At 36.5% G+C, this 21,903-nt stretch overlaps 3 protein-coding genes across 15 annotated transcripts in view; 1 reads left to right on the top strand and 2 right to left on the bottom strand.

Moving 5' to 3' along the window:
- lmo7a (LIM domain 7a) overlaps nucleotides 1-11,906 on the bottom strand; it is a 37,964-nt gene extending 26,058 nt beyond the window's left edge. For 4 of the 10 annotated variants that reach the window (XM_056754387.1, XM_056754382.1, XM_056754383.1 and 1 more), the window contains exons 1-3: nucleotides 11,695-11,897; nucleotides 7,486-7,556; nucleotides 4,620-4,689 (exon numbers count right to left, since the gene is read on the bottom strand). In XM_056754387.1, coding sequence (XP_056610365.1) covers nucleotides 4,620-4,689; nucleotides 7,486-7,556; nucleotides 11,695-11,763 — 210 coding nt within the window. In that variant the 5' untranslated portion in view covers nucleotides 11,764-11,897. Of the gene's footprint in view, nucleotides 1-4,619; nucleotides 4,690-7,485; nucleotides 7,557-11,694 lie in introns of all 10 variants that reach the window. The other 6 variants (XM_056754381.1, XM_056754388.1, XM_056754386.1 and 3 more) reach the window with 4 other exon arrangements.
- A 1,509-nt stretch (nucleotides 11,907-13,415) lies between these two features.
- Nucleotides 13,416-16,950, bottom strand: uchl3 (ubiquitin carboxyl-terminal esterase L3 (ubiquitin thiolesterase)). Of its 4 annotated transcripts, none has more exons than XM_056754776.1 (9): nucleotides 16,765-16,950; nucleotides 16,587-16,598; nucleotides 16,103-16,231; nucleotides 15,754-15,910; nucleotides 15,553-15,638; nucleotides 15,242-15,289; nucleotides 14,614-14,689; nucleotides 13,892-13,950; nucleotides 13,416-13,734 (listed from the first exon to the last, which is right to left on the bottom strand). In XM_056754776.1, the coding sequence occupies exons 1-9, from the start codon at nucleotides 16,804-16,806 to the stop codon at nucleotides 13,651-13,653; spliced, it is 693 nt and encodes a 230-aa protein (XP_056610754.1). In that variant the 5' UTR covers nucleotides 16,807-16,950; the 3' UTR covers nucleotides 13,416-13,650. The 4 variants fall into 4 exon arrangements, with proteins under 4 accessions (XP_056610754.1, XP_056610757.1, XP_056610755.1 ...); XM_056754779.1 differs by having other exon boundaries at nucleotides 16,516-16,598; nucleotides 16,765-16,893; XM_056754777.1 differs by lacking the exon at nucleotides 16,587-16,598.
- Nucleotides 16,951-17,002: 52 nt separating this feature from the next.
- Nucleotides 17,003-21,881, top strand: sgo2 (shugoshin 2). Its single transcript, XM_056754775.1, has 9 exons — nucleotides 17,003-17,064; nucleotides 17,168-17,357; nucleotides 17,440-17,562; nucleotides 17,678-17,853; nucleotides 18,237-18,314; nucleotides 18,406-18,445; nucleotides 18,570-20,516; nucleotides 20,703-20,811; nucleotides 21,084-21,881. The coding sequence occupies exons 2-9, from the start codon at nucleotides 17,291-17,293 to the stop codon at nucleotides 21,202-21,204; spliced, it is 2,661 nt and encodes an 886-aa protein (XP_056610753.1). The 5' UTR covers nucleotides 17,003-17,064; nucleotides 17,168-17,290; the 3' UTR covers nucleotides 21,205-21,881.
- Nucleotides 21,882-21,903: the final 22 nt, after the last annotated feature.

Consider the following 21,903-nt stretch of genomic DNA (forward strand, 5'->3'; position numbering starts at 1 on the left):
TGGGAATACTCTGGCACACGCAGTTCAGAAATCATTGCATCCAAAGTTCATACAGTCCTGTGAGCTCACAGGGGTGGGAGGAGATGAGAGAAGGCAGGTGGCAAATAAAGAGTGACACAACACAGAGAGAGTGAAAAAAAAAGAAGGCAGGACATCAGTGAGTGACCCGTGTCACTACCTGTGGGAGCGGGAGTTTGCCCTAGGGGCGGTGCAAAAGTACGACAGAATGTATCAAAGCTGCAGGTGCCCTCCCATGCACATGTAGGGCAGGCACACAAACACAAGCGCTCTCTCTTTTTACTCTCGGTCTTGCACATAAGTTCTCACACAAACACATAAACTCAGCCATGCGCTCCCTTTTCACACCCAGAAACCAGCACTCAACCCCTCAGCAGAACATCTGAGGAATCTTCAGGGCGGTGGACTATTTTGGAGACAATGTTGCTATGAAACAGAAGACTGGTGACCTAAACAACAAACTATTTCCCCCAAGCAATTATTCCAGTCGTAAGGGTGGGGGACGAGGAAATGCTTTAATGTGTTAAGGAAACTTAAGATAGTGTGTCTATGTGTATGTGTAACAGGTAGTGTATGTTGATATCACACTTGAATGAAGACTGAACCCATGTCCCTAAATGAGTGTTATGACATCTATTCAATTTCTCGTTTGTAAAGACCAGCTTGAATTTCTGTGCTGGTTCAGGCTGGTTTATACCAGTGCTAAACTAGAAAATGGACCCATTATAACCAAGTGTACTAGATTTTGCAGAATGACAAAGGGGGTCTTGTTGCTTAAGTTAAAGATCCAGAGTATGCAATTCAGCGGCATATCGTAGTGAGGTTGCGAATTGCAACCAACAGCTTACTCCACTTCCCCCTCCCATTTCAAGGCAATACGGAGGCTGACACTGTATTAAGATGTCATCCCATTTTTGCTTCTTTGCTCAAGAAGATAACATATTTACGGAATGCCCCCTGTAGAGCAGTTTGTCCATTTAGGGCTACTGTAGAAATAACATGGCGAACTCCATGCAAGTGTACCCGCGATGTATGTAGGCTACAATAGAAATAGCTCATTCTATGGTAATAAAAACATAATCCCATCTAACGCTAACATAACATGCTGGTGACCAGCGATGTCAGCTTCATTAAGATGTTTACTTCTATAAGCGATCAACCATCTGGATATCTTGTCTAGAGTGCACAGCCCAGCCTTTCCCATGTCACCATGTTTACAGTTTGCCCAGAAAAGGCAGGCTCCTTTGGCCTATGTTTAAAGAGCAAACATGCTTATTAGCAGATGGATATAAAGAGCTAACCATTTAAGTTTGACTACACATCCAAATTACCTCCTCTCTTAAACCAGCGTTTAAGGAAGAATCAGGATCGTAGGATGACCTCTTTGGGCGAAATTTAATATGTCTGTTATTTACATAAGGTACTCAGTTTCATCTGTGGCTTCCTTAAAGGTGACAAACAAGATTTTTGGAACAAACTCACTGAACTGTGCAATAAAGTAGATGTGGTGCACAGAAATTTGACCCTGGAATGACTCTTGTTGTTTCATTTCTCAACCACAAACAGTTTGATTAGTGTCCTTAATATTAACAAATGTGAAATATGGGAGATTCTGCATGTACCGTTTAATCACCTGCTTGCAAATACCTGTTGAATAATTTCTTGGAAGAGGTGTCTGTTCCAGAACTTTAACTCTTTAACCTCTGCTTGGAATTTAAAATTCCAAGTTCAAATTCATCTCAAGGACATGTTTGTCAAAACATGAATATCTGTTAAAACACAGTTTACCCCAAAATAAACATTCTGTCGTCATTTGCTCATCTTCATATTGTTTTAAACCCACGTGGCTGTCTATCTTTTGTGGAACGCAAAAAATGCACCATGTTACTCTTTTGAATCATACAATGGAAAGAGATCGGAACTTTCAAGCTTCAAGAAAGACACAAAAACATTTATTCTTGTATGTTCGATGTAAGAAAGAAAGCTATACAGGTTTTGAACAATATAAGAGAGTAAATAGTGATGGAACTATTTTTGCACAATGAGTTTCATGACAGATGATGGGTCAATGAAGCAGAAAATATTACTGACATTTAGTTGTGCACAATCAGTGACGACAATACAACACAATAAGTTTCCTTTCAGACTCCAAAATGCCTAAAACTGCTTTCTCTAGGACCTTTAATAGATGTTTTTACTTAGCAGATGTCTTTCAGATCTTTATCAGACATCTCACAGACGTACATGTGCTATCTAATAGGCATCACTGGTTATACAGTATAACATCGTTTGTGAGTTTATCTATGGCATTCTGTCATTGCTGATGTAAATTCTCAAAATCTTCTGAAACATAGCAACGTCGTATTTAATCATTTAAACTATTGAATAGGGAATAACTTGCCAGTTCATTAAACTTAGATTTTAACACTCATGCATTATGGGCTTAATAAAACCGAACAGTAAAATATAAACGTTTAAAGAGCGCATTTTTAAAGCTCGGTGGCCTGTGGAAAATTCTATTCAAATAATTTGTTCTGCCAATTCTCCGTTCGCAATGTTGAGGCTTGCTTCAAATATATCCATCCCGCTCAATTATAGAGGGGTTTATGAAGGGCTGTGCTCTCTGGAGTCATCTCTCCTCTCAACCTCAGGGTAAAGCCCTTCCAGAATGAGTTTTCTAATGTGGTCGTCTAGAGTGCCACACATGTGAAGGCTTCCTCTCTTTAGATTGTTAAAAGGAGGATCGGCTATCTGGGGAAGCACGAGAGTAAACCGCGGCTCCTGGTTTGATGGAACAAGGAGTGTTCAAACTATGAGAAACTGATCCAGGGATGAGCTTAAGCCAAACCCCGAGTAGAGCTCAGCAATCCAAAGCCAGAATCACTACACAGTCCACAAAACCAGAGATTTCCGTTTCTACGCTATAATGAATCTTGATTTAACCAAAACAACAGCCATGATAAAACCTCTGTATTAGAATTAAATTTTGTTCAACAAAGCTAAGCATCCAGAATGAACAATAATAGCACTGCTAAGATTTCAGAAATGTGAATGAGCCTTTTATTTAGTGGAAAATGTGATTTCATAAGTCATAACTATGTCTATATGTCTAATATAGTCTACTGTGTTCTTGCAGAAAGAGTCTTCTAGTGTTTTTTTGTTAGCTCAGAGACAGTGCTCTTACTACGCAGTCGTAACGAAATTTAAGAAAACAGAAACATTCTCCAAACTGTGTGTTTTTCTTTGCATATCTTCGCTTAGCCCTTGCCATTTAAGACCTCAATTGTGTGTTTATGCTCAGTAGGGGTTGGAACCATTTTATGGAAATACCTCTATGTTGCTGTTGGATATCGAGATGCTTATCCAGGCCTACCTGGGTACATTTTTTTTAAAGGGCAATAGGAAATAAACGAGCTTGCATGTTTTGCATTGATTAGCCCCAAAGTTTTTGATAAATACATGATTTAGTCCAAGCCCACTGGTCACATCTCTGTGCAAATAAACTTAAATACTAAATAAATAAAAATATTTAGTGAAACTTATGTTGTTCCACACCTGTATGGCATTCTGTCTTCTACTGAAAACGAAAGAATATAATTTAATGAACACCCAGTTGGGTGAATCGAATACAATAGCAGTATATAATGGCTCACTTTATTACATAATGAAGCTCTTAAGGGTGTCAATAAGAAAGTATCTGCAGCTCGCTGATAATTTTTCACGTACTGAGAATAGTCGAAAGTATAATTTTTTGATTATATAACTAAGTATAACTGATGTGTGTGTTTTGTTGACAGTGTGCTTTAGTTCAGCCTTCCCCTCCCACCCACACCCGCCATCTGATTTTCGGAAGTAACATACAGCTGTATCTATCTTTTATAAATGTGATCAAACTAAATTCTCTTTGAAGAAACCACGTATGCAATACAACTCTATATGTACTCTAGATTTATATGAGATTGGCAGAAACCCTGTATGTAAGGGCCGCTTTAAGTAAACTCAACCAATATTATAGGGTTTTGCGTTCAACTCAACAATGTTAAATTGACCAGTCAAACACTTGTTAAGTAAAGCTGACAGATCTTAATTTTTTGTATAAATAACATAGTTCACTTACGTAAATTCAGTAACTTGCATTCTTTATGTACTGTGAACAAGGATGGGTTAAGTAAAATTTACTGCAGCGAGGGTTCATTTTTTTAGTGCACTGTGCTAGTGGTCTTTGAATATTTTAATGAAAATCTTGCATACTGTGCCATTAAGAACAATGGCATTAGTTATCATATCACAGTACAGACTTACATGCTCCATCTTATTTACCATGTGCGTGAATCAGTCATAACCCAGGAATCGCAATGGAAAGTTGGACACCTTCTGGGAGTTTTGACTTAAACTAATGACTCCTACTGACCACCAGGTCTAAGTAAATGATCGACTCTATTCGCACCAAATACCTATTTACGGATCAGCCACTCAGTGAATCATTCCTGAACTTCTAAACTTCTAATGGTGGGTTTAGGTCATAGATAACACACAGGTTAAATACTACATCTGAATTCTGCTGAAGTGTTCATGTCTAGGCATCAGAGAAAGCAACCTACCAGGCCAGCAATAGGTGTGGAGAGCCTGTTCAGTTTCTTGATGATGCCAGGCTTGATGTTGTTGATCAGACTGAAAGTAGCAAAAAAACACAAGTCAATACAAGCAATCTTAATGTGCGTTGGTTGCCAGTTTACAGCCTCCTTTAAATTGGCCATCTGGCTTCAGTTAACAAGTCATCAAATGCCTAAAAAACACAGACATTAGTTCACAGCCTAGTCTAGTTGTGTGTGAAAAAGAGAAACCATCGCATAAGCAATATAGTGCACTGCAAACTTAATGGAATAGAACATAAAAAAATAATTTTAGAATAAAATGTCTTTATGATATCTTATGGCGAAGCTCCAGAAATAACCTACGTCCATCAAAAGTTTTCCAGATAACTCCAGTATGGTAATAAATGTCTTCTTAAGTGATACGTTTGATTTAGAAAACATTTCATACTTAGCAATACTGAAATGTAAACTAGCAGAGCATATCAAAATCTCGGCAAATCTCATTGGTGCTTGATTTCCGTGTGACATAGCGTTCAAATGACAACAACACATGAGAGAACCAATGAGATAAGAAATCAGGGTGAGTAAATTATGACAGATTTTTAGGTGACCTGTCTCTTTAAAGATAATGATGAGTGTAAAACTAAATACGGAATTTTAAGTTTTGTTATGTGAAATACAGGGAGAGGCAGAAAGTAACATCTGTTTCATGCTTTTTTTCGCCTGTTATGTATAATTACTTATATGGAAATATTTCCTTTTTAATAAAAATAATAAACCCAAATATGCATGTAAATATTATTTATTTGCGCAAGAGACCAAATGTAAAGAATTTCACATCATTTGATATTTGTAGTGGTTTTAGAACTGCCATTGTTGTTAAAGCCATTACTCCCTATAGAAACGATCACTGGAAGCCCACAAATATTTAAACAACCTGAGCAAAACTTGTGTTTTAAAAAAGCACAAAAAATATTAACTATAACTATATTTCTTGGTTTAAAAAGTCAAAACAATGTCACTTGTGCACAACCTTGCCGAGATATCTGTTCACACATCTATGAAATGCACATTCTTTCAGCTCTTTGCTGTGGGCCCCAGTGGTTGTATCACAGGAGTCTTTGTTTAAAAGTGAGATCCAGAGTGACAGTATCCTCAGGTACGCCTTTGATCGCTCGTGTGCAAACAGCAAAGCTAATGGCTCAGCTCTGCAAGCACGCAACATAGGTAAGGCCAGTGAGATTTTACTCTGGTCTGTGGTAATTAGTCTGCTGAGTCACTCGGTGGACCGTGGGGCCACAGCCCACGCGCTTCTCCAGAACATCCCAGTCAGGTTCATTAACAGCCTGAAATCCCTGAGCTTGCACCCTGTCATGTCCAGCCAATGACCCGACAATCTCTCTTCGCCTAAACAGAGCAGCATTGCTACTGCAGCAGGGGCCCGAGCGCTGCCTCTCCCTCTGCGCCTGCACTCTGCCCTGCTCAGGTTTCTAAACCCTGCTAGAGTAGCTGGCACTGTGGATCACCTTGTCACAGATGTACTTTTAAATGCTCTGCCATCCGTGTTGTTTTCCTCTGTTTGCTGGGACACGCAGAACAGAGTTTGCGGCAAAGTGCGAATAATGCCGTTTTTTAAATAGAACTGCATTACATAATGAACATTGAATGACATGCAGCTGACATCAGAGGCACATTACAGTTAGAGTAAGTTGAGTAAATGTTAATTATACGTTGGTTAATATTTCAGACAGTGTTTTAAAGGAACAGTCCACCCAAAAATAAAAACTCTCTTGATTTACTCACTCTCATGTCATCCCAAATGGACGTGTTGTCATATTTTAATTTAACCCTTGGATATGCTGGTTTTTGATTCCAGTGTTGCAAAATAAACTCAATATATTTTAAGTCCAACACATATATGCTTTTTCTTCAGAAGACACTTTTGGATTTTTTATGAATCAGATTTTTGCTTGTTTTAACTTTTTGGGTTAAAAAAGTTAAAACACCTCTACCAGGTGAACAAAACACACTAAATTACACTTTATTTAATTACACCTAATCAAATTTCATAAGCATACTTAAAAGTGCTCTGTTTTCACACATTAATTTGAACTTGATGTATAAAAAATATAGTCTCTAGTAATTCTATTCAGGGTGTCTCATAATAGTTGAGTACACTTTATCATAATAAATTCATTTTTAAAATTAATTACAAAATTACACGTGGTGCTTGAAAATAAAGCACTTTAAATACAAGTATATTTCAGTGCACTTTTTTTCACCTGTGCACATATGTAAAGTGATGAACAAAAAATCATTCAAATAAAACATTTTCTTATTTGTAGAAAGAAAGTCTTACATCTGAAATGGCATAAGGGTAAGCAAATGAGGCTACACAAAAAGAAATATTTCTTTAAGTATCTTACATAATAAAAACTCATAAAAATAATCTTACATAATAATAACAGTTCATATCAAATCACATTCTGCAGTCCAATATTTTTTTCATACTGAAACTTCACATTTGACCCTTGTTCATAGCAACCAGTCTCCTATTTTTGAAATTCCATGTCATGTCAATTATTTCAATGCAAATTACAATATCTGTACAATAACAAGTTGTGTAATAAGCAGGCACAAAACCGCTACAAAACAAAACACAAAATAAAGCCTTTCAGGGGCTGCCTTCCTTAATATCACATACAGAGACTTGCAACGCTTATGAAAGACACACAAGAAACAATATGTCCCTCATTTAGCAATTAAGAACTTAACCAACAAAGCTTCAAATCATGAAGTGTGCTTAAAGAATGACAAAGGTAGAACATGCTTAAAAAAATACAAAAGTATAAGTAAAGGCAGTCATACTTACTCACACAACAGAACTCCATTCTCTAGAGAACTCCGGAAATGACTGCTCCCAAACCTCTTCTGAGTGACTGCCTAAGAATCAGACAAACACAGGAAGCGCCAAAACAAGTGAGTGGGAAGGTGGGATGTTCAGCGAGAGGAAAGCAACAGTTGTTCTTCCAAGCTGCAATTCCAGAGGACTGGCAAACCAGTACAACAGCACGGTCTCTTATGGAGAATCTTGGGTTATTCAGTAATCAGGGTTGAAACCCAGCGGCCAAACCACTGTGAAGTAGAGCATCTGGAGGAATGTCACAGTTTTGCACACTGCTTCATGCCTTTACAATGATCTCAAGCAGCTCCTGCAGGACACACTGGGCAGGCGACCCGTTGTTGTTGCTCGCACACAGGGAAGCATTTATGTGTTTATACCCTCAGAGTCGGCTTTTACGACGTGAGCCCCGTCGATCCACACCTCATATAACATCTATGAGTAAAGCTCCTTTTTCAGAATGTTTTCCATTTTCAGATTTAAAGACACAACAACAAACAGCAGTTGTTATTTAGCTATTCAGAGACAATGTCATGAGTAATCTCAATGTGTTTTGTATTACCGTACACTACTGGTGCAGGAAGAAATCATTTTGCGTAAATACTTTCACCATTTTACAGACATTGTGTAATGTCTTCAAGACTGCCTCGTGCTGGGACTATTTTTATAATCAAAGACAACAAAGTTCAAGGGTGAGATTAGATACGAAACAACTAAATATGAAAATGATAAGAAATCTAGTAATGTCAATAAAGTGTATCCACTTATTAGTACATCACCTCTGTTATTTCCAAAAGTAGACTAAGCTGCTTTGACTTGGCTGTTTCTCAGCAGCATGGCATGTATTCAGAGGGCGTGGAGAGCCTTACATGTAAAAGGACACTGACTATCTCGAGAACGGTATTGACTAAGATCTTAACCACAATGTGAGTCTCCTATTGTTGGCTTTCTGTCAGAAGCAGAGCTTTAAAAGGACACTTTCTATGTCTGGCGAACAAAAGAAGGCCAAAAATAATAGGTACATTTTTGGTATTACTGATGTGTGGACAAATGGTGTGATTCTCTCCCCAGATCATGTTTCAATGCAAATAACAAACCAAAGGCAGATCATTTTAAAGGGATTTTCAGTCAAGCTTTTTAGAACATGTGTTTAAAAGTAATTTTAAGCTCAAACTGCTGCTTACATACAGAAAAAATTTAAGGGATGGTTCACCCAAAAATGAATTTGTCATAATTTGCTCACCCTGCATGAAACCTCAAGCCTCCATGAGTTTTTTTTCTTCAGCAGAACACAAAAGAAGATATTTAAAAAAAAATTGGCAACCGATTAGCAGCGACACTCATTCACATCTATTGTATGGATACAAAACAAATTCAAATCAATGGTTGTCGTCGCTGTTCGGTTAACAACATTTTTCAAAATATCTTTTTTTGTGTTCTGCGAAAGAAAAGAGCCGTGTCAATTTAGTAATATGCAAAATGTGTTACATTGATCTGTGTCTTTTAAAGTTAATAATATAAAGATAACATGCCAATAAAGGCAAATCAAAGTCCAGAATCATTTGGCACAGAAGTTCATGTTGACAAATAATTTCATGTTCCATATGTCTAATTTATGTAATCATGTAAACCATCACAAGTTTTTTAAGCACAATAGGTAAATCATGTGGATCACATTTCACAGCATGGTGCCGTAAACATTATAGTTCCGTGACATATGAAATCCTGACCCCTGCTGTTCCATTAATTGTAATGCCTATGGTGGCTTCATTCAACCTCAAGTTTTTCCAAACCTGTAAAAAATCATTAATTGTTTTGATGAACACAAAGGAAGATATTTTGAAAATGTTAACAACTGACATTTCTGGGACATCTTTGCCTACCATAAAACAACACAAAAAAGATGTTTTGACGAATTTAGAAAGCAAACAATTCTAGGGCATTCAACCCTTTTTATTTATTCAAACACTAAGATGGAAAACACTGCTCCAAAACTAAGATTAAAAACTAAGATCTGAGATCTAAGTGGTCAAACAGTGCACCTTTAACCCACAAGCCAGTCTCTCAACTACCAATAAATAAATGTTTCTGGTTGTAAGGTTGTAATATCAGAACTTACTTCTTAAGCTTACATTGTGATGACATACTGTACTTGTTTAAATAGCAGGCTTCGGCTGACATGAGGCATGTAATTCTAATTCAGCTGCAAATTTGCACTAAAGCTTTTGTTCATTCATGAAGGCACAATAAGGCATTCCAAGTTGTTTGGACACCGGGAATGCCACACATCGTTAATTGTGAAAAAAAGTGCCATTATCCCTATATCAAAGCAAGGTTGACTGAACATATGAAGGACTATAATGGCACAATGTTCATAACTTTCAAATTAAGAATTTAACTATACAAACAAAAGGCGAGCCCCAATTAAATATTAAAGAGCTTGACATTAATGGGCTTTTTTTAATCATTACGAAAATGGCCAAATTATAAGAAATATCTTTGTTTTTATTTTATTATGTATTTGAATCGGTCTAATTTGAAAATATGTATTAGACACCCTTGGAAATTAGCTGGGGTCTTCTTGTGGGCCACAGCCCCCCTGTTGAGAACCAATGACATTACATCAGCATTACACTAAAGGTGTTAAAGTAAAGTGATTTTCTTATTGGTCTTTTTTCTAACATCTATTTGCATACTGAGTTCTGGTTGGTCTTGATTTCTATTACGTAGTAAATCATTCACAACTGCTTTCAAACAGCATATTGACTGATTCTTGTGTGCAGCCGAAACATGAAAACAACAACAGCTGAGGCAGCTCTGGTGCTATATTTCATTCATACAGAATCAAAGTATGAAACTATAGCTCGCATAAACCTTCTACACTATTATTTTATTTTTTATGCAAATCTACTTTTGAAAAATGTAGTATAAAAAGTTGAAGCTTATTATTACAACAGCTAGCGGCAGCTTTATTAACATTCCCGCACCTTGACATTTTTAAGTCAGTTCTACCAACTAATTCAGAAGGCCGTGACTTTAACCAGCAGAGAACTAACTCCAGACGAAAAACAAGAATGTCTTAGCCCAGTCATGGTGCCTGCCTGGTGCAAGAGTGAGCACATGTGACAAACTCCAGATCGTTCAGCTGACCACAGCACCCCGAGCTTTTGACATACACACAAGCACAGACTCACAGCCCTGCTCGGTGCCCCTCACACCCGTCAACACGTTAATCATTCAGATCAGACGCTAAATGACACATCACCTTGCTTTGCGGGGGAGAAGCTCGAGGCTGAAACTGCCCTGCCAAGGTTCACTGGCCATGACAATGAACCAGTGTACATGTGTGGGAGACTGATGTCACAGTGAAAGCATTCAGATTCACCCCTCATGAATCAGGAACAATATTTGTTCAGTTACAGACCACGCCATCTCCTGCTGAGATGGGAATTCAGGAGGATAAGAAAATCCTAATCAGTAATGCCCTTGAATTTGATTAAATAAACACAGCAAAGCATTAAAATTGTTTTTTTGTAGTACTTGGTTTTCCATTGTGACAGTTCTGAGTGCTTAAGGCACCAATTTTACTGTTAGTAAGATGTCAGGACTTGACAGCAGGTGCAAAATATATGACATGCTCTGAAAATACAATGCCTTCTAACAAAGAAAATTTGACAAACAGCGAACAAAATATATATTTGATGAACTTCAACTATCATTTAAAATAAGGAACTATTGCTTTGTATCTTGGTAGTATTCTCAGCTGCAAAATAATACTTATATTAGGAAACTAAGTTTGATCTTCATTAGGATAAAATCAAAATCAGTAATCAATTACAAATGCAGTGCATACATTTACCAATCCGTATTCCAATTTTTCTTTATTAAAACTAAATGAGCTATGATTATTTACCTATTCAAAAACTTAAGGATTTACTAATTTGTCCCAAAAACATCGATTTGTAAACTCGCTACATTTCAAATAGAAAAAAGTTAGCCTATCTTTACTCAAACTTAAAACGTTTACTGTTACATCATTATGGTGTGTGTAGGGAAGTAACGTTAGCCTACACTGACTGAATTCTTCAGGTTGTAGCCTGTGTAACATTCGCAGGGAGGAAAATGACTTTTATCATTTATAGCCATGAGATAACATGTGAACGTGAGAAAAGTTCTTACCTCTATCCATCTCTGTGCTTCTGAGAAAGCAGACTCGTAATCCACCGATGACTGCTGTCGCCAATCCATCACTCACATGAGGTGCGCTTCACGCGCTTGCAGATGCCAAATTAAATCCCACTTTTCCTATGCGACCACCCTAAGCGTTATTTTAAAACTCAAGGAGAAATGTAAACCAACGCACGATTGGAGAGAAATTACGTCTTTATTGTGGCTTTGGCTACTTGTGAGAAATTTTAGCTTTGTGGGAGTTATACGCCCTCTAGTGCGTCAGATTTAGGTTACACCTAACCTCCTACTAGTTCACGTCTCAAAAAGTGCGTTTCAGAAAAAGGCCCAAATCAGTAAAAGTATCCGACCCTCCCATCAACAGCTCGCTTTAACCGAACAGAGTGAAAATATGAGGAAGAGCATCGATGGGTCAGGGCAGGTTCATTTTAAACTAAAGTATCAGACGTGCGCTGCACACAATATGAGACAATATGAAAACACAACAGAGCGACAGGTCATCCTAAGTATTTATTAACATTAAGTGGAAATTAATGTGGACTACAATTAATAAAAACCGCTGAAAAATTGATTTTTGTGTTTTAGTAGATTTTATGAAAAGAAACGATTAAAATATACTTGATTTAATTATGTTCCTGTTTTTAACAAAACAATTGTGTTAAAATAAGGTTTCTTGGGAATAAAACCTACTAATTTGGGTTATTCGTTTAAGTAGTTTTATTTGAACGAATTATTAAGTAAATCCAACTCAATTTTATTATGTTAAACCCATTTAAATTGGTCAAATGAAGTTTGTTCTGTAGCTCCCAGCAGGCTTTGTATCTGATTGCATTAGGAGATTAATTTTAAGATTTTTCAATTTGTAACTGTCATTTTAAGTGTTTATCAGTGAAAAGAAAGACTTGTTTGTGTTGTTAATTTTTTTTTTATGTGGTTACCATTGTTCAGAAGAGTGGTGCTTGTGCCTCATGTGAGGGACCCACGAGGCAATACTTCATACAGCAGAAACTTTGCTTATGCCATTGCAAAGACCCTCAGTCTCTTTTCATTATATTTCAATGCGAAAGTGCGAGATTAGTGACTTTTATTGTGTAACATTCACTTGACTTTTTACCAAAAACTAAATGTAGTTTAATAAGTAGAGTTTACATTATTCTGATTATTTATTTGTACTTGAATTATAGCAGCAAATTTTACTTACATTTTTGCAAATTGTTGCGAGGTTTTTACTAAGCAAATTCTACAAGTTATTTTTTCAGGGTAGAAATAACTATTGTTAGTTTACGTTAACTAATGCAACAAAATTATTAACTTATATAAAAAATGGAATCTCACTGTAAAGTGTCACCAGATAAGTAGGCTACTCTGTAAGCAACACGGTCAATTTAAGATAAAAACATTTGGGTTTGTTCTTTGTTTGTTTTGGTCCATCTGATCTCAATGAATTATGGAATCATCTCTACTGTTTATTAAATAAGTATTTCTGCTCCTTTCTTGAGAACACTGGTATGTACTTTATTTTGAAGTGGGAGGACACTATATACAATAACACATTGGAAGATAAGGTATATGGTGGAGCAAAGCATATTGTTCATAAATATGCCAAACCTGCCTGTGCTCAAAAGTTAAACTTAAATTGCAATCAGTTTTTTAGACAATAAAGTAAATTTGGGGTTGTGTATAATTTTGGAGGAAGTGATTGGAAGTCAATGTGAACACAAAAATAACGTATATTTATTATATATACTTATCGGAGATGACTCGGGTATAAACAGTTGTGGGATACCATTTATTTTCATAATCTTTTAACAGCATGTATCTGTCGAAGTCAAAAATTTATACAAATTCATTATCAAAGTCAAATTTGAACTGATAATGTATAAATGCTAATGTTCTAAAACAGCACTTCTGAACGATTGGCAGTTTTAGGTAAAACATCAAGAATATTTATGCTTTGGAAAGAGCCACCACAGTAAAGCGGAGCTCCTGGGGATCCCGTGCCATGAACTTCTTGCAGACCTCTGCAGAATCCTGCAAATCAAACAAAATTAATTGCCAAAACCATAAAAAATACTCTGGCAATCCAAAGAGATTAAATACTTAAATAAGGAATATGAACAAATAAATCAAACTGAAAATAGACAAACTGCCAAGAGTCTGCACATCCACATTAGAAACATAAAGCCACCTCAAGGAATGTGTCGTCAGTGGTTTTCCCATGAACAACTGGAAAAGGCTTGCGTCCATCTGCAACACATGAAAAAGTATGAAATAACCTGAATAAAAGACTTTTAAGACACATCTTAAAATGTTTGACCAAAGGTAGACACCTCTTCTAATTAACAGTTTTGGTTATTTCAGTCATTTCTGTGGGAACAAATCATAATCCTAAACTACGCAATACTATTTTAATATTACTGTGTGCTTTCAACCTTGTGGTTATGGTTTGGGTCAAGTTCTTTTTTATTTTGGTATGACAATGCCAAAGTACCATAGAGAAATGGTTTACTAAATCTGGCGTGGAAGAACTTGGCTGGCCTGCACAAAGCCCAGACCACACCACAGGGATAAATTGGAACACTTTCTGGGAGCCTGATTGTCTAACATCTCTGCCTGACCTCTAAATGGAATAAAACTGCTGCATCCATGTTCCAACATCTAGTGGAAAGCCTCACCAGAAGAGTGGAACATGTTATAGCAGCTAATGTTTTTTGGCAAGCTTTAGGAATCAAATGGTTAGTGCGTTGGTGAGGCAAAGATGATGAGTGAGGCAACAGTGAGGCAATGCTGCAATACATTATATTATAATACGATTTTAGAACATCACTTGCATTTATTTGCAATGTGGACTGAATGTAACCCTTCAAAAACGCTTAATAGCAGAATAATTATTCATCGTCATGTACCTACCCAGTTCATATAAATGTCCGTTAACATTTACAAAAGCAATAAAATGCAAATCCACTTTTTCATCTAAACTTGGAGCCTATATGGATGAGCAGAGAATAGAAACAGTTAGCGTGTTTCATGATTTTAAATATCATGTCCTAGAAATACACTTTTTACAATATGAAGTAAAACTAAAAAGGTTATATGCATTAAATAAGTTATACATTAAATAACAGAATAAATGACAACAATTTATCAAAATAAAATACATGTAATATATAAATGAAGATATCTATATTTACTACAAACCAGATTTACAAAATTGTGTTAATCTATGTATTCAAATAAATAAAAACAACGTTTGTTTTACTGTACATTACTGTACATTTCTTTACGTGACTTAATGACTAGTAATTGAATAAACAACTATGCATGGAAGCTCCGCCCACTTCCATAATCTCTATTTCTAAAAGATCAAATTCTAACCCTCCAATATCTACAATATGGTCAATGTCCCAATATATCATGCCTGCTGCTTCAACGTAAGACATTACATGGAAAAAATCCCTTGATGGAACAAAAATGTGTAAACATTGTTAGTAATTTTTGACTAGTTTTTTTTACTTCTCTGTATTTTGCAAATACTAACCTCTGTTTGTCCTTCCTGAGCACTTGACTCATGTGTTACACGAATACTCTGAAATCATACAAACACCAGTTCTGTGAATAAAGGCTTCATTTAGTTTCCTTCAAAGGTTTACTGAAAACAGTTAGATGTAGTTAGTGTGGGCTGTCCTACAATCCATTCTGCAAGGTAGATTTAAGCACTGTTTACACAGGATACATTATTGCTCATTCTGTTGCCTGATGCTGGACTGGCTGCAGACTCACATATATTTGCTACAGAATTTATGTCCAGTCAGATGCACATGGTAATTCAAAGACATACTATTTTACTACCTCATCTTTTTCAAGGAAAGCTGCTTTTTCCTCTGGGCTCATCTTTGCAGTTTGCAGTAAAAATTCTTTTAATGGTGAAGTAGGCTCTGCAAAAGAACACATCAACAAGCAAAACATACATTTAACATGTAAACAAACCATCTAACATATTATACAACAGTTGGGAAAACCACTTTAGAAAATACAAACACTGACACCTACCAAATTCCAGATGCCTTTGATTGTTTGCAACAGCATGAATCAACCCTATTGTACCACAAGCATTGCCAATAGTCTGTTTCATGAAGTAGACCCCAGGGGACACCTCTTGCCCTTGTGCTTTAATTTTTGCCTCTTCTTCCTGTCTAAAAGTTTCATACTGTATAGGGAAAAGGAGCTATTTTACTCAATATAATCCTAATTTCCTTGTAAAAAAAATCTGTGATAAAGCATGTGATCAAAAACAAGTATGATTTAATATATATATTGAAGAGTGATTATAATAAAACTATCAGACGGAATCAAATCCTATTGCAGGTGAATATATGTATGGGCGTGACTGCAGTCATACCTTGTCAGTTATAGGGAAGAGCAATAGAACAGCACACGCTGGTCTTGGCACCAAACTGAGAACTTCAAGTTCCAAACCATACACATCCCCAAACTGCCAGGTAGGTACCAAGCCCAGCTGTCGTAAAAACTTTACAGGTACAACACAACACAACACATACATATTAATAACAAATCATGTTACGGTAAAAAGCTTGAAAGTAAATAGGTAAAGAATTAAACAAGTATATGCATGGGTCCACACAATGTTTTCAAGATAAAAGTACATTACGTTATATGGTAAACTAATGTGGAAAGAGAATATTAAAACATGTGAAATTAAGTTATTAACAACAAAGGAAATGCCTAATTTGTCTCAAATCAAATAACAGAAAAATGTGCAATTGGTTTGATCTCAGTAGTGCTCAAATAAACCTGAATCATTCATTTGCCACTAGTTTTGATTGATTCCTAGACACACCCAGACAGCCGAGACATCTACTCACTTGGTTCATAACCTGAAAAAGCAGACACAGAACATAAAACATGTCATATAAAATATGATGACCATGACGTGAAATGCAGCTTACCGTTCCTGCTAAAAGCTACCCATGAAAACGAATCGATGGACAATATAAATTGAATTAACGGGAAAGGAGCGGGGGTGAAGGGTGAAATGAATACCTCAGGGTTGGCTTCCAGTGGTAACCAGCGCTGTCCCTCCATTTCAGACTGAGCTCCGACTAATATCGTAAATATAAAATATGATATCACAGCCTTCGAGTAATGGTGTGCAAACGCTTGACAGCTGAGAAGGAAGTTCTAGAGAATATGGACTTGAACATGTGTGAACTCAGCCGTGTTAATAGAAACCAGAGGAATATACTGTAATTCAAAATAAAAGTCATAGCCTGCTTTCTTTTATTAAGTGTGATTGATTCGTCATCATCGCGTTTCATCATCAAGCTCTTTGCATGGCTATTTGTAAGACAATGCAATGTTTATGAAGCAACAATGAAAAACTTTTGAATTTAACCGTTAACGTTAGTTAGCTCTACTACACAATGTTTTGCCCTTTGTCCGATAGGTGGCGGTAGTTCCGATTTGATTCTACCACAACGCCCTTGATCCACCATAGAAGAAGATATTTGAGATTCCGCGGCATTGTTTGGATTTAAATAAGCGAGACGGGCTTGTTATCCGAATAGAGATGTATTATAACAAGTATAAGGATAAACATTGTCAAGAGATTAGTATGTCGTCAACTTTAATTAGTGGTGAGTAGTCAAAGTGGAGCTTCGTATTAATGGTTCTTTTATTTGATTCTATCAAACCTCGTATTTTCTGTCTTTACTATAGCTCCCAGTGATAAAACTATGATAATGACTTCAAAAGAGAAGAAGGAAAACCCAAGGATGGGCAACGTTAACGTTAAACAGACGGCATCTGTGTACGCAGCCAAGATAAAGACGAAAATCCACAGTGAGAAATTTCAGCTTGTTTACATTACTGGTGTAGTTAGTGAAAGAAAGCATTTAAATGATCTGATAAAAAGTAAAAAAATCTGAAACCAACTTGAACTTTTGTGATTTCTCAGATACATCATCATTCTTTAAACTGTCTTTGAAAACCAACAACAAGGCTCTTGCTCTGGCTCTGGTAGCACAGAAACATAGAAGCAGAGAGATGGAGACCGAGGTTGTACGGCTGAGAAAAGACGTGCAGTCACTTACTTTTGATCTTGCCTTTCAACGTCATAAAAACAAACAGTTGGTGAGTCCGGGAAGAGAGACTGTGACCTTCATTGTTTGCTGTGGTTGATATAAAATGACTGTTATCGTATCGGCCGATAATATTATAGCCGATAAATTATAAATAATTTCCTCTGGTTGAACCACTTCAGCTTAATTTGTTTATTAAATAAACATTATAACAGAAACCTTTAAGAATCTTTAATTAGTGTAAAGTAGGCTTGGTACACGATTTTCAGGGGAAAATATACTTTTCGGTCTCAGAAAATGTTATATTAATAAGTGTTTATCGGCCAATAAAGTGGTTATCAGCTTCCAATGTTCAAGAATTATTGGTTATCAGGCAAAACGTACATATCGATGCATCCTATTTAATATAAATGCAAATGTCTTCTCTTTCTTTAGTTTTCCATTATACGTGAGTTTTATGACTCCTCCCTTAACTGGATGACAAAAGCAGTGGATATTTTCTCTGAGGAAGATGTAAGTGGTTTTGAAAAGGCATAAATAATTTCATAGATTATTTGTTGTTAGGACTACAGCTATAGTCATAAGTAATACCCTTTTTTTAAAGGCTGCAGACAGTGTGAACATGGAACACAACACCACTGATGGTATGTGAAAAAAATATGTACAAATTTAGTTTCTAGTAAATTTAAATGTGCATGTGTTAACGTTACAGCAAAGATAATATGCCCTGCTTTTTATGTTTTATTTAATTTAAATCTTTTTTTCTAGACAAAATGATTGATATTGGAAAAGATGAACATAGTAAAGGAAATCCAGTCTTTTGTCCACCCCAGCATAATGTCCCTGAACCAGTAAAAAACGCCACCGTCAATGCAGATCTACCTCCCCAATGTTGTAATAAAGCCAACGAGACCCCTCCCAGCCCAGAGCAAGACAATCCAATACAGCAGAATACCCTGTATGATTCTGAAATGGACATGACCATTACTGACAGTGCTGCTGAAATAGTGACAGTTGACATAAATGCAAAAAGAAACTCGAAAGTTATGGAAGAACACCCAGAAACAAAACACATCAGGGAAGGTAGTCAGAGTACATCTGCAGTTGAAATAGAAACCGACGAATCTGGTACAAATTATACAGCAGCTGTGCCAAAAGAAATAACCACGACACAGCATCGCTTATCCTCTGTTCAGAATGAGGTGGAAATTTTACAAGAATCGAATGAAAGCCAGTTTGTAGAAACCAAATCAATAACTTCACGCAGGAAGACTCACGTCACCTCTCGTTACACTAAAAGTAGCCGGCGGCGCACATGCAAACAAAAAGAGACGACCGCCGATCCAAGGAAAACGTACCTAGTTTCTCAAGATGCTCCCAGTGATATTTTAAAGGACTGTTCTAATGACGCTGAGCTTCGGAATTCCGAAAAAAGCAATTCACTTCCTCGGGATGGAAATCTCTTGTGCAAAGTGGTTAAACATAAATTAAAGGAAGCTCATGCTACTAAGGGACCTAACAGTCAAAGTGAGATGAACAAGAGAACATTTTTAGTTCAAGATGAGCTGAAACCTCACACAAGCAAAAGGACCAAAATCCCATACCTGGCTATGCATCAAGAATTATTGCATGTGCCTGAAAATATTGTATGTGCTGGTACTGTGTGCACAGAGGCTCAGAGTACTGATGTGCACAGCAATGAGACCACAGTTCAAGTTAAAAAACATAAAAAAATAACACCAGCACATCCACATTCTCTATTAGAAGAATGCAACACGCTGAAAAACAAAGGAGCACTTGTGATTCAGGCAAGTCAAACGTTTGTCAGCAGTGACTCAACAGACATTTTAAACATAACCAATGCACTGGAGGATCCCAGACTAGGGAATTTACAGGATGTGACATCAGAAACTCAATTGGCTTGCTGTTCTAATAACATACCTGAGGATGTTTCATGCAAGATATTGACGGGAAATAGCCGTCATCCAGAGTGTTCACAGGATGCTAATATCAGTCTTGTACAGAAAGCTTCTGAATTTGAATCATTATTGCCCGTCAAAGCTAAGAGACACAGAAAAGAAGGGGCAGATAAAAGGATTAAGAGGAAAGCAGCAGCAAAAGAAAAATCTAAAGCAAAGAAACAACGAAACAGTCATGCTCTGGATAAGGATGAACATTTGGAGACTTCAGAACAAACAGCACAGTCTCATTGTTCAGCCTTAGAGGATGACTTCAGAAGTGAACTTAATGCAAAAAACCCTAAAACAAACATTGACAAGGCTGATCATTCGGACCATATGAACATGAATACTCTTCTTTTAAATCCAAATCAAACCAACCAAGGTCTTGATAGCAAGAGCAGGAAAACATATTTGATTTCATCTTGTAGTTCACCCAGGAACAGTATGACGGATTGTGTAGATTCCAGCCTAATTTCTGAATCGCATCATCTCACGGATGGAAGAGATGAGGTTTTTACTAATATGAACACAAGCATGTTTCTCCTGGAGAGATGTAATGTGACTTTAGACAGCTTTCACAAACACGTAAAGGACCAGAGCCTACAATTCACAGAGGAGAGGCCTCCCTGGGAGTCGACAGGTGGTGACAATGAAGTGTACTTGGATGAAAGCAGCATCAACAGCCCGCAATCAGAGGCCAACACTCGGATTATAAACCAGGCTGAGAAATCGGACGAAATGCCTCAACCTCCCGGTAATCATTCTGTGTTAATATAAAATTATGTTTGTTTGTTTGTTCATCAATTATGGCCATCATGGCCATTTATATGCTAATATACTGTTTAACAACTTCTAGCAAAATTGCAGAATGCTGATGCATAAGGGTTTAATTTTGGGTTTACATATTTGTTTGTCTTTTATGTTTGATTTCTGGAAACAGAAGAGAACAGGGTTATGAAGAGTCTAACAAATACAGACATTAGTTCTGATGGTGGGAGAACACGAAGGAGAGTTACACCAGTGTCCTACAAAGAGCCCACCCTCAACTGGTAAGCTTGATTATACATTAGCCCTAAAATTATATTTAGAAATTTAAGCCGCAATTAAAATGTCTGAATGGAAATGCATTTGATTTTAAAATAAAAACGCTAGTTGCATCTGCAGATTTTCTCAGAGTTCACTTCGTAGGATTCATATCATTATGAACATTTGGTGTTCTTTATAGTGTACAAAAACTTTTCGTTTTGATTTTGTAAACTATCAAATATCCTTTAGATAAAACATTTTAATTCACTTTTAACTACTTTTTTAATTTTCCTAGCAAAATGAGGCGCGGAGACAAATACACGGATACCAAGTTCTTGAACTCGCCTGTGTTCAAAGATAAAAACAACAAGAAGAAGAAGCAAATTCAGGAGAAAGGAATAATCTCCCATTTTTAACACTTAATTTATTTTTTCTGCTTTTACTTACTTGTTGATAATACTTGTATATTAAATAAACATAGTTTTACAAAATAGTTTTTAATCAGAGCTGTTGAATCTCATTTCAATCTGTTTGCATATACAATTTGTGTAAGGAGATGTTTTTGGTGTGTTGAGTTTTATGTGTTTTAATAATAAAGTTAAAGCAATTTTTTCAGTTTGTTTATTAAAACATACTTTTTGATGTCCTGGTCCTGTGTTCACAACCTCATCTTTTCTCTGATCTACAATATGTTGGCACATTACATTTGTGTATCATGTAACTGAGCACTGGCTGAAACGGGTGAAACTGATTGACTGACAGAATGAATAATTTAATGTCTACCTGAGACGGTTACTATTCTAAAATCAAGAGTAGGAATGTCTGTTTAACCGGTTTATACTACTTCTGACTTGTCTGACTAGTCTTATTTTTGACCAGGGAGTCTTGATCATCAGAGTTTGGGTGAGTTTCTCTGGGTGTTTTTGTATGAATTTTTTTCTGTTTGTAGAAGTAAGCAATTATGCGTAAATGTGAAAGTAACAGTGTTGCGTTTTAATGTTAAAATGGACAAATATATTTCACATCAGTTTCATCTTTAGTTTTTATTCAGTAAATTAGATTCCAAAAGCACGCTTTAAAATGTTTGAAATTTGTATAATGTACTGCCCTGTGTA

Source organism: Triplophysa dalaica, chromosome 8 (assembly GCF_015846415.1).
Source record: "Triplophysa dalaica isolate WHDGS20190420 chromosome 8, ASM1584641v1, whole genome shotgun sequence".
Classification (NCBI taxonomy): Eukaryota; Metazoa; Chordata; class Actinopteri; order Cypriniformes; family Nemacheilidae; genus Triplophysa; species Triplophysa dalaica.

Excerpts from the sequence above, each read along its gene's own strand:
- uchl3 (XM_056754776.1), bottom strand. The coding sequence starts at position 16,806 with ATGGAGGGACAGCGCTGGTTACCACTGGAAGCCAACCCTGAG. Across the intron at positions 14,690-15,241 it reads CTCAGGAAGGACAAACAGAG|GCTCCAAGTTTAGATGAAAA; the intron begins GTTAGTATTTGC and ends TCATCCATATAG. Across the intron at positions 13,735-13,891 it reads CTGACGACACATTCCTTGAG|GATTCTGCAGAGGTCTGCAA; the intron begins GTGGCTTTATGT and ends TTTGATTTGCAG.
- sgo2 (XM_056754775.1), top strand. The coding sequence starts at position 17,291 with ATGTATTATAACAAGTATAAGGATAAACATTGTCAAGAGATTAGTATG. Across the intron at positions 17,563-17,677 it reads GATAAAGACGAAAATCCACA|ATACATCATCATTCTTTAAA; the intron begins GTGAGAAATTTC and ends GTGATTTCTCAG. Across the intron at positions 20,812-21,083 it reads AAAGAGCCCACCCTCAACTG|CAAAATGAGGCGCGGAGACA; the intron begins GTAAGCTTGATT and ends TAATTTTCCTAG.